The sequence below is a fragment of the Neomonachus schauinslandi genome, chromosome 10, assembly GCF_002201575.2.
Source record: "Neomonachus schauinslandi chromosome 10, ASM220157v2, whole genome shotgun sequence".
NCBI lineage: Eukaryota > Metazoa > Chordata > Mammalia > Carnivora > Phocidae > Neomonachus > Neomonachus schauinslandi.
Window position 1 is genome coordinate 108,758,379 of NC_058412.1, and position 12,625 is coordinate 108,771,003.

Sequence of the window (12,625 nt, forward strand, 5' to 3'; positions counted from 1 at the left end):
TTAAATCTACTGTTACAGCAGGCCTCCTCTGACACCCCAGTAGGGAAGAGGGAAGGCCAACTCATTACTGCTGTTACTCCCGGGTGGGGTAGAATCCAGGCTCCCCACAGGGTCTCCACTGACATCACAAGGGTGGGGGAAACCTCATTCCTGCCTGGTGGAGGAGAAAGTCCCAGTTCCCTAACTGACCTTCAGAGATTAAGACTGTAAGCAAATAACATGCAAAAACAAAAACCAAAAGGCTAAATATTAACTAGGTTACACAAAAACCAGACTGCTGAGAAAGTCCCAGCTCCCTAATTGGTCTTTTCTAACACTGGCAGTTGGGGGATGGTTGGAGCACCTCACTAGATCCTGGCAAGAGTGAAAATCTAGACTCTACACTCAGACTTTGCTGACAGGAGTGAGGGTGGGGCCAGTTCTTTCTGGCTGTAGTAAAGCAGTTATTTGCGTCTACAAGTTTTCTGTCTTGCTAAACTGCCCCTCTCCTAGTCCTTAGGCTAGAGAGAATGGGTGGGCTTATTCATGGGGCTTTTTCGGCTTGTGCCTGTTGGCATTTCCAGATTGTTGCTTTTTCCAACAACAAATCTGAGATATATGAGACAAAAGAAGAACCCTGGAATTTACCATTACCTCATTCCTTAAGTCCCGAGGTCCCTAGCCAGACTGCCTTCTCTCTACCTTTTAAGAGTTTCCTCATGTTTGCATTATATATAATGTCCAGGATTTTTAACTGTACTTACCATAAAGAATAGGGGAAAAGTGACCTTCATTTCTTTGTGATTTTTAATAATTTCCTTTTTCATATTCTTTTACTAAAGGAGAACTGGGGCACCTGGGTAGCTTAGTCAGTTAAGTATGTGACTCTTGATTTCAGCTCAGGTCATGATCTTGCGGTCGTGAGACTGAGCCCCACATCAGGCTCCGCACTCAGTGAGGAGTCTGCTTCTCTCCCTCTCCCCCTGCCCCCCTGCTCGTGTGTTTGTGTGCGCCCACACTCTCTCTCTAGAATAAAGAAATAAATCTTTAAAAAAAATAAAGGAATATCTTATTTACTTTGTGTTCCTCCTGGTTTGTCTTCAATTCTGAAATTATTTTAAAATTCTTTCCTAACTTCTACCATCTCATTTCTGGATTTTTCTACCTCTGATTCTATTGTTCTTTCATGTCTTGCATCATTTTCTTCCTGTATTTTAGCTTGTTTGGGAATAGTTAAGTTCTCACTTTCATCAGCTTTGTGAGTATATTTTTCTATTATGCTTTCAAGTACAAAGGGGGATTATTCTACCAGGTGGTCTCTTTCTTCTTTCTATGTTACTTTAACTTTTAATTCTCTATGTTATTAAAACTTGATGCTTTTCTGTTGCTCAGTTTTACATAAAACTACTTTTTCCTGAACTTGTACAGGAGAGGCCTGGGTTAGGACCATCTTCCTAATTTCTCAGCTCTCTAGCTCACTCTTCTGTTGTCAACAGTGTGGTGTTCAAAACACAGCAGCTTACTTGTTGAGATATCTGGCTCTGTTCCCCTCCCTGACTGTTATCTGGACACTCTTTTAACTTTTCCTCTAAGGTCCCTATCCTCTTCAATCTGAATTCTATTCCCAGCAGTTTCTCCCTAGTGTGGAACTTTCTCTTTTGAAGAGACTGGCTAGTTCATTTTGAGAGCTAAAAAGGCACAAACTGCTCTAGCCCCTTCAGATCTTGCTACAGATACCTTGTGCTTACCCCCTACCAGAATACACAAATCTTTCCAATTCTGGCTGCCGTTCTCAAAGCAGCTTCTTCTAGGTATGCTGGAGCCTGTCAGCTGACCACTTACTCCACTTTGCTTACTCCTGCTCAGATGCCAACACCACACAGGTTTTCCATCTGTCAATTGTTAGCACCACCCATCTGTGTAGACACCTTCCGACCAAGTTTTGTTTCATTACCCATGTGCTTTTTCATTTTGCTATCCTAGTTGTCTATGTGCTTTAATGACTATTTGAGGGATTCAGAAACTATGCAATTGCTGCCATAGTTTCTGAATCCCTTAAAGAACAGATGCTGGTTTTTGACAATCTTCATTAATAAAAAATGCCTAGAAAAAATTTCCAGGGCACAAAATCAGCATGAGTGTGTGTTCATGAATTTCTCCTAAAATCAATCTTCGTAAATAAATTCATGACTCCACTGTGATACCATATAGTCTCCCTTTAAGATAAGTAACATAGGACCAGCAGACAGACCTTGAACTCTGGGTCAAGTATTAGACAATGGCATAATTTCCTCTAGCAAGCTATAAATTCAAACCATCTGATCTACAGAAATGCTAATTAAATTTATAGGTAAAGTAACCCCCAATTTATATACAGTCTAAAGCAAAATATAAGAGATAGTATCTAGAAAAGATGAATTCTTGCTTATTATAACAATGCATTCTCTGTGGCTCCCAACTTCAAAAACTAAGAATATGTCCCAAAAATTCTGGAACACTACTACTAAAATATTAACAGGGATCTTCCTCAGGTAATAGAATTACTGATAATTTCTTTTCACTTATCTCTACTTCATAAATTTTCAAAATGGAAAACTAGTAAGCTTCTTGCAAAAATGTTTAAAACAACTTACGCTAGAACCATGTTGTAATCTGAGTGGTTGAACATATATCCTCCAACAACCCACATTATATTTCCATTGACCACAGCTTTGTGAGAGGCTCTGGGGAGCTTTAGGTTTGAATATTCCTCTCGAGTCCAAAACGACTGGTTAGCTGGTACAGGAATTGAACATCCAGGACCTAATAAAACAGAATAAATTAGCTTCACAAAATGCAGCTTTAAAATTACTGCATTTCAAGTTTTAATCATATAAATGTAACAAATATCTAAAGAATAGTCTTTCCTTTAGCATCTAAATATCAGACAAAACCCTTTAATTCATGCTTTCAGTTCACTCAAAGCTGGTGACCAAGGGTCATCTCCAGTAAAATTCAAAATCACATACTTTCTCATGATGACGTGACCATATCCAGGTTAGGATTTTTTAGTAATGAAATACTTGCTTAAGCAGCTCTCAGAGGAAAGAGTAGACAAAGAAATTATTAATTCAAATGAAAAACTTTAGGGTTAAAATATAAGGACTAGCCCCGGGAGTAATAATACAACCCACCCCATTCCTGGAAAATCAAGAAACTCCATTCTTGGGGGGTGTGGCTCCGCTGCAACCTGTGCCCAGAGGTAGGTCCTCAAACACTTCAATTACTTAACTCGTTGACATCGGCCAAAGCACACAAATGAAAGCATTTTAAACAAGCACATTTCCTTTCAAAATAAAAGTACTCTGAAGAAAAGGGTAAATGTATAAAGAAAATTACTAAATCAGTAACAGGTATTATCACACAACCCTTAAAGAATTTGCTAAAGTTTCTCTGATAACCTCTCTATCTGCAGATAATTCCACTCGCTGTTTTAGGATTCTATTGTATAATCGACCCCAATTTTTTCCGAATTTATTGAAAGTTTCTGAGAGATACTATCATTGTTAGTTCTCGTCCCACCTCCTAGGCTTGGTTCTCTGCTATGTTTTCTTGAGGCTGAGACCAAGTCCTCCAATTTTCATGAATGAATTGCAAAGAATATCAAACCCCTCCACAATTCTAAGGAGACCACAACCACACATCTATGAAATGGAAAGATTTTTAAGAATCTGAACAAGGAGATGCAAAAACTTCAATGTTACCTGATATCTGATTAACATAAGTGGTACATATGCAAGGAATGAAGTCAATGTACAATTTACTGAACTAGGAAGATGCTGTAAATTGAAGAAAAACAAAGATAAAAGAAGCTCCTACCCTGCCACTCGGGGAAGCAGGAGCATCCTCTGACATCACTCGAATTGCAAACGCCTCGATCAGGAAAACCACAGTCATGGACACAGTGAGGAATGTCGCATGCTTCCCCTTTCCAGTTTTCCGAACACTCACACTGGACAGTGTTGCTGCTATTACTGCTCTTACATTCTCCTCGGCCTGAGCAGTTGTTCGGACACATGTCAAAACTATAAAAACAGTGGCAGAGAATGAAATCAACACAAAGCAACACTTCAATTAATTTAGCAGAACTTTCACCTACACAAGGTTTAAGACTCTCACTGGCTTTCCAGTGCATTCACAAGCATAATGGCAGTACTTACCAGTTGGCCTAAATGGGATCACTCAACACTGCATAGGCAGGTAATGAAATCAAATCCAACCCTGCTGGATTCTCATAAGGGGAGACAAGTTAAAAAACTTAAAGGGAGAAGAAATTCTTGCAAAATGTCCAGGCTTAGCTTCTCAAGGGTGGGATGACTATGCTGTTCTTGGTGGCCCCACCAGTGATGAGCATTAGAAAACTGTCAGATGAGGAGCACCTGGGTGGCTCAGTCGGTTAAGCATCTGCATTCGGCTCAGGTTATGATCTCAGGGTCCTGGGATTTCACCCCATGTCGGGCTCCCTGTTCAGTGGGGAGTCTGCCTCTCCCTCTCCCTCTGCCCCTCCCCCTGCTCATGCTCACTTGCTCTCTCTCTCTCTCTCAAATAAATAAAAATTAAAAGAAAAAAGAAAAAAAGAAAATTGTCAAATGCAAGCTTGCAAGTTTGGAGGAAGAGGATAATACAAAGTGCTAACAATATATCACCCATCCTGGGGCACCTGGGTGACTCAGATGGTTAAGCGTCTGCCTTCGGCTCAGGTCATGATCCCAGGGTCCTGGGATTGAGCCCCTCATTGGGCTCCCTGTTCAGTGGGGGGCCTGCTTCTCCCCTTACCTCTACTTCTCCCCCTGATCATATTCTCTCTCTCTCTGTATCTCTGTATCTTTAATGAATAATAAAAAAAAAACTTAAAAAAAAAATATATTACCCATCCTCACGGTGTGTATACCTCTGGACAGTCTCTGAAAGTTCAGAGAATTAAAGATTATTGCCCAGATTGGTGTATTTAAAATTCCTCAGTAAGTTTATCTACTCATGTCAGATGGAAGAAAAGGGAGGACCAGTTTAACTCAATAGTTTAACTATAATGTGTCGCATAATAACATGACTTAAGATAGTGACAGCACTCTAAGAAGACATAATTCAGATTTTTAAAGGGGGGAGCAATAACCAAACTATCAGGATACTTTTAAGAGTGTAGATGGTTTCTTCTAAGGCCTATGAAGAAAACTAAAAAGAAATTTTGTAGCAAAGCATGTCAAAAAATCAGGAATCAGTTATTAAAAACAAGCTAATTAATGTTCACACCTACACCCAAATATCAGTTTATGACACTTTAAATATTTATATACAGTATTTTTATAATCTATGTAATTAGAATGTAAGAAATGTGTATACCTACTTTTCAAGCCCCAGTAAGCAGAATAAGTACACAAAGTATTTGGCTAAAAAGGCTGAATGACATTCTTATAGGCCTCTAAAAAGTGGTGTCTACTGTCTCTATAATAATACAAACACAGAAGAGAGGCTTCAATTTCATCTTTATTAAGAAAAAGGCCTTTGCAAGACAACAGTTTATAAAAACTAAAGTTTAAATCTCAGATTGGACTTGTTACGGTAAAATGGCTACAATAACCCACTTTGTTTTTATAAAAGGCCTAGAATAAAACTGTAGTAAAGCATTGCCATGATGTGCTCACCCTTATGCCTCACATCAAAAATATGTCAAATTATAATTTCCTACTGACACACTTATTAACTGTATACGAGAGAATGGCAAACAAACAAAACTTAATGTTACTGAAAAAGGAAGAGGAGGCAGTAACCCTTAGCACCTTCTAAGCTGAAGGAGGGCAAATATCGCAACTTCCCCTGCCCCTCAACTTCTCCACTCCAGTGCCCTCAGGCATACGTTTACTTCATGTGCCAAAAATTAATTACGAGCACTTTTTAAAGTTACATAAAATCTCAAAACACAAAAACCATTTTTGAATCTCTGAAAAATGAAAGTGGCAGGTAATACATCAAAACGTCTGCTTGTATGTCTAAATTGGAGTAATGAGAAAATTAGTCTTATATTAAAATGTGACTGGGAAGTAAGATGAAGAGCCAATTTGTGTGAAAATAAAATATAACTATTTTTTTCTTCTTTGAAAAGAAAATTTGGCAACACTGAAGTAGCTGTGGGTACTACTCTCAAGGGTCCCCCAGCTGAGGTCGGCCCAAAGCTAGGATTCAGTGCAACCTGAGGACACCTGGAAAATGATGACAATGTTTTATGTATGTCTTTCTGGACATTCTTCTGGGAATAAAGAACATTGTTTTATTTGGCTTTTCAAAGGGTCTAAAAGCCCCGAAATGGTTTAGGGCTCCTTTTTAAAGAACAGAGATCTTGTAACCAAGAAGCTAGTAAAATTTAGGATAACCTCAACATTCCTCCACTTAACAAATAAATACTAATTCTGGTCTCCAGAAGAGATCAAGGCCTCCCCTACACCAATCAGGGTAAGAATAACATGAATTTCGGGGTGCCTGGGTGGCTCAGTCGTTAAGCGTCTGCCTTCGGCTCAGGTCATGATCCCAGGGTCCTGGGATTGAGCCCCGCATCAGGGGTCCCTGCTCTGCGGGAAGCCTGCTTCTCCCACTCCCCCTGCTTGTGTTCCCTCTCTCGCTGTGTCTCTCTCTGTCAAATAAATAAATAAAATCTTTAAAAATAAATTAAAAAAAAAAAAAGAATAACATGCATTTCTTGGGAAGATAATGGCCACAGAGCTAGCAGAGCTTTCCAGGGTTGGGGCAAAGGGCTTCCGGTGTCAAGGGGTACTTGAATTGCCCTCTCTCTAGGGGTGCTCCCTTCCTGGAGTTTCTCTTCTCCCCCAAGGCTGCTACAATGAGGGGCCTTGCAAGAGGGAAAACTGTGCCTAAGAACCTATAGGGAGGGGCACCTGGGTGGCTCAAATGGTTGAGCGTCTGTCTTCAGCTCAGGTCATGATCTCCAGGTCCTGGGATCCAGCGTCCACCTCTCAGCTCAGCGGGGAGCCTGCTTCTCCCTCTCCTTCTGCCTCTCCCCCTGCTTGTGCTCTCTGTCTCTATCTCAAATGAATAAATAAAATCTTAAAAAAAAAAAAAAAAGGATCTGTAGGGAGCCCAGAATGGGGCCTAGATGAATGGCTAGGGCAATGCTCCTCAGAGTATGGATCATGGACAGGCGGCAGCAGCATCATCCAGGAGCTTATCAGAAATTTGGATTCTCAGGCCCCAGCTCTGTCAAACTATGGTCTCTGGAGAAGGGCCAGGGATCCGTGTCTTAACAAGCCCCTCCAGGAGATCCCTGTGCATGTGAAGTTTGAAAAGTACCGGCCTAAACCTCTCCCTTCCCCTTCAGAGCTGAACTTCTTCCCAGAGTGTCCCACTCTCGATGCTGTGACTTTCTAACCTTCCATTCTGCCCCTTATAGGCCCCTGCCTCCACCCTCCCCAGCTAGGGTCACCTAGGGCACGCTCTGCTTACTCAACCTCATAGCTGTCAGTTCCCTCCTTAAGACTTTCTTTTCCAAGCTTCTGTGACAACTCAGCCCCCTGGCATTCCTCTGCCCTTCAGCTGCCTCTATGGCCCCTATCCTCCCTGTGCACACGCCCCATAAGCCAGTCACTGTCCATGTGCCAATGATTCCCAGAGGATATCCCTAGCCCTGACAGCTCTTCTGGGCCCTGGATCTGAATACCAATGTCCTGCTTAGACATCTCACATGTACCCAACCAGACTCATCAGTCTTTCCCCTCAACCAGCCTTTATGCCTGCCTGGCTCACTAAAAATCACCTTGCTAGTACTGTGATATGCTGCCCAGGCTGCCAAGTCACAAACCAAGGGCACCTGAAAAGCTAAATCAGCAAACCAAGCAAGACAGAGATGGCTCTAGATAGGCCTGAAAGAATCCGGAGACCCTGGGAAAACTGGCAGAAAAGGAATCCAGCATAAAGGTTATACAGGGAGCTTACTGCTTCTGCCAGGAGTTGGCAAACTTATTCTGTAAAAAAACCAAATAATATCTTAGGCTCTGTGGGCCACAGAAGCTCTTTAACAGAGACCTCTTGCTTAGGGCACTTTATGGATTTAACTACTTATGAAAACAAACATTTCTTAAGAGGAAAAAAAGCAAAGACAAAAGTTAGCCTCTCTCCTCTCACGACAAATTCCCAAAGCTGTCTGGGTCTGTTTGTCTCCATTTCCGTTGTAACCTCAACTAAGTCCTCATCAATGGGCCAACCACTGAGTACATGAAAACTACTAGGATCTCTTAAACTGCACTTAGCAAGAAACCCCAATGTCTTCATCCATTAGCAGAAAAATGCCCCTTTTCTGGGAGAAGCTCAAAAGCAAGACCTGGGTTGAAATTGTGGTCCCAGCACTATGACAATGTATTTTACCACTTCCCACCAGTTTCCTCAATTATAGAACAAGTGAAAACACAGTGCCCGTACCCCACGGAGTTTTTAAAAGAACTTGAAATGAGAAAACCCATGCATACTGCTTATTGCAATGCCTGGCACACGGGCAGCCCTCAGTATATGGTAGTCATTCTTACTGTTAAAACAAATACAGTCTTGGAATAAAGTCACAAAGATTAGACTTAAATATCTTACTTGTAAGTGATATTAAATCCAGTCAAATTATAAGCAGCATCACTAAAAAAATGCAGCAGGGCATAACCTGATGTGGCAACGACCTCAGGGACAGTCTCGTTGCCATCTCTCTCGGGAACGATGAGACCGCTGAAACGAAAACACATTTCTTACAAAGGGAAGCATGGTCACCAGGCACGGCACATGGCAGCACACAAATTCAAAACTGGAGTTCATCCTTAGAATATGAAAAAACACTTTCAGGAAGACGGGCAAATTCTTGGGATAAATGCATCGCGCCACCCAATTAGTTCTGGATCCAGTTCTGAATCCTCTGAGGAACAGATCTGAATCTTTTGCTAGGCTCTCCTTCATCCTGGGTAATATTTCTAATGAGATTTGCACTCAATGGCCCTATTCTTCTTCTTCTTCTTTTTTTTTTGTATATAAAACTATTTATGTTGCTTCTTCGAAAAACCGAGTAAACCTTCAAAATCACAGAAAGTAACAAACCTTATGAGTTGATGAATGCCAAATATAAACTACTGAAAAGCATGAAAAGTAAAAATATAAATAAATAAACTTGATAAACACCCACAATCCTAACACTTATCATTCTGATGTACTTTCTTTGCCTAATTGATACCATGTAACATCTTATATTCTATTTTACAAGAAATACACCATAAGCATTTCCCCTCTCATTCAGAGTCCAACACACAATGTATTTGCTAGGTGTCTAGAGAGCATTAAAAATTATCAAGTCAAAGGGTCTAAATGATGGCTTTAAGGCTCTTGATCCATAAAACCAACTTGCTTTCCAGAAGCAATATGTTAACTTGAAATCTCATCAATATGAGAATGGACGGCGCATGGGTGGTTTAGATGGTTAAGCATCTGCCTTTGGCTCAGGTCATGATCCCAGGGTCCTGGGATCGAGTCCTGCATCAGGCTCCCTGCTCGGAAGGGGGCCTCCTTCTTCCTCTCCCTCTGCTCCCCCTGCTTGTGCTCTTTCGCTCTCTCTGTCAAATAAATAAATAAAATCTTTAAAAAAAAAATATGAGAATGGAAAGGTCCAACCTACCTCACTTGACAATAAGAAGTATTGACTACCAGTCCTATTTTAGCTTTGGTAATTTAGTAAATGAAAAGTAATTCTTTTTTTTTTTTTTAACTTTAATTTTATTATATTAGTCACCATACATCATTAGTTTTTGATGTTGTGTTCCACGATTCATTGTTTGTGTATAACACCCAGTGCTCCATGCAATACATGCCCTCTTTAATACCCATCACCAGGCTAACCCATCCTCCCACCCCCTTCCCCTCTAAAACCCTCAGTTTGTTTCTCAGATTCCATAGTCTCTCATGGTTTGTCTCCCCCTCCGATATCCCCCCCCCTTCATTTTTCCCTTCCTACTATCTTGTTTCAGAGGTACAGGTCTGTGATTCATCAGTCTTACACAATTCACAGCGCTCACCATAGCACATACCCTCCCCAATGACTATCACCCAGCCACCCCATCCCTCCCACCCCCCACCACTCCAGCAACCCTCAGTTTGTTTCCCGAGATTAAGAATTCCTCGTATCAGTGAGATCATATGATACTTGTCTTTCTCTGATTGACTTATTTCGCTTAGTATAATACCCTCTAGTTCTATCCATGTCATTGCAAATGGCAAGATTTCGGGGGTTTTTTTTGATGACTGCATAATATTCCATTGTATATATATACACTACATCTTCTTTATCCATTCATCTGTTGATGAACATCTTGGCTCTTTCCATAGTTTGGCTATTGTGGACATTGCTGCTATAAACAAGTAATTCTTTTATATTGTGGTTTTGAATTTCTTTTACACTCCTGAGGTTAATCATTTTTCCTATTTACTTACCTTCCGCATTTCTTCATATGTGCACATACTTTGCCCAATTATCAATTCACTATCACCACCACCACCATGTTCAGTGAAAACCTGAATTTACCAGGCCCTATGCAATCTGCTCCACACACACAACCCCACCCAATGAACAAACATCTCATCTATTACTCTCTTCACTTCACCCACTCAACCCCAGCCACACTGGCCTCCTTGCTTTCCTACAGCACACATCACGTAAGCTCCCCACTCAGGGCCTATGACAATCTTCAGTGGTCATTCACTGTGACCTAGCAATTCTAAGTTCTTTGTAGAACTAACACTTGCTCATGTATAAAAGACAAATATACAACAATCCTCACTGCAGCACTATTCAAAATGGCACAGGTTGAAAACCACCTAGGGGCAGGCTCAGTTGGCAGGCCATGTGACTCTTGATCTAGGGGTCATGAGTTCAAGCCCCACGTTGAGCATAGTGATTACCTAATTAAAAAAGGAGGAGGAGGGGCGCCTGGGTGGCTCAGTCGTTAAAGCATCTGCCTTCAGCTCAGGTCATGATCCCAGGGTCCTGGGATCGAGCCCCACACAGGAAGCCTGCTTCTCCCTCTCCCATTCCCCCCTGCTTGTGTTCCCTCTCTCGCTGTGTCTCTCTCTGTCAAATAAATAAATAAAATCTTAAAAAAAAAAAAAAAAAGGAGGAGGAGGAGGAGGAAGGGGAAGAAGAAGACCACCTAAATGCTCATCTGCAGGGAGTCAGATGAATGAATCATTCCTTATCTGTAAGTCTGCAGAACCCAACAAGGAGCTCATCAAGGCATTCTGATAAGTAGGGGAAAAAACAAGCTGGAAAACAATGGGCCTACTGTATGTGTACATTTACACATATTTAGATAAGTGCATATAAAAATAATGAAATTGAAGAATACAGAAGCGAGAAATAAGAAGGAGGGGCCGGGATTTTCATTCAATAAGACTTTTAAATATAAAGACAGAATTCTAGGAACTCGAGAACTCCAAAGGTGCTCCGGGATTTACAAAACAGTGAAGCATTTTGCATCATGTAGTCAACTAACCAATATTTACCAATGCTGCAGGTGAGGCACTGATCTAGGTATCAGAAACACAGCAGTGAAGAACACCCTGCCTCCACGGAATTCACATTAGAGAAACGACTAGATATACCTAGATATACCCCCTGCCCCGACACACAGGTGTGTATATGTAGCACCAGGCAGAGGTAAGTGCTATGGAAAGAAAAAAACAGCGAAAGAACAAAAGGTGCTACTTTAGAAAGGGACAGCTAGGGAAGGCCTCTTGGGAAAGGTGACCTTTGATTAGAGATCTATATGAAGTTTTCAACCATCATCATCATGCTTTCATCAATTTTATATACCAGAACCCCATGAAATGCTGAACAGGGAAGTACCTGTAAGAGGGCCACCTCAAAACAGGTACGTTGCAAGTAATCTTCTCATAAGAAACACCTGCCCAGGAATGACTGGGGGCTTCAGTCACATGTGGAAGACCCGCACTCTTCTCCTAGCATGACCTTCAGGACCAGAGATGGGAACGTTGATCCTCACTCCACATGCCTGGGCACGTCATGGACATCTGGGAACCTCAGTGTCCTCCAATGCACACGGGCAGAAATCCTACCTGCCCCGCAGCAATATAATGAGAAGCAAACTATTACAGCACGTGAAGTGCTGAAACACTGCCTCACACTAGTAGGTGCTCAGTAAGCGATGGCTCGTGGTATTTATTATTCATATGGTAGGGACACTTAAGGGTGCAAGAACGGGCGGAGGGAGGAAGGACAGAGTCACGGCAGGGGTGGGAGGGCCGTCTGCACCAGATGACCATGATGCTGGAGAAAGGGGGTCAGCTTCCCCACTGTCAGAGAGACTCGGGCATTGGCTTCTTTTCACTTTGAAAACTTGACATTGTGACAGCTTTGGAATGTGCCACTTTCTCCCAGTGAAAATAAAACAACCGGTTTATGACAAAAATAAACTTCTGCAGTAAATGAATACAAACAAAGCCTTACCCCAGCACGCAAGGCAATGGAAAGTGCGTGGGTGAGAAAGCGATGCTGCAGGCGTGCCATTCAACTGTCACCCTGAGCCGCCTCCCACCGCCCTCCCCATCTCCTGCCCCCAGG

General features: G+C 41.8%; 1 protein-coding gene across 1 annotated transcript in view; it reads right to left on the reverse strand.

Moving 5' to 3' along the window:
- The window catches only part of ATRN (attractin), a 164,307-nt gene that overhangs the window by 98,330 nt on the left and 53,352 nt on the right, over positions 1-12,625 (reverse strand). The window contains exons 4-6 of the mRNA XM_021689144.1: positions 8,605-8,733; positions 3,838-4,043; positions 2,613-2,781 (exon numbers count right to left, since the gene is read on the reverse strand). Coding sequence (XP_021544819.1) covers positions 2,613-2,781; positions 3,838-4,043; positions 8,605-8,733 — 504 coding nt within the window. The remainder of the gene's footprint in view (positions 1-2,612; positions 2,782-3,837; positions 4,044-8,604; positions 8,734-12,625) is intronic.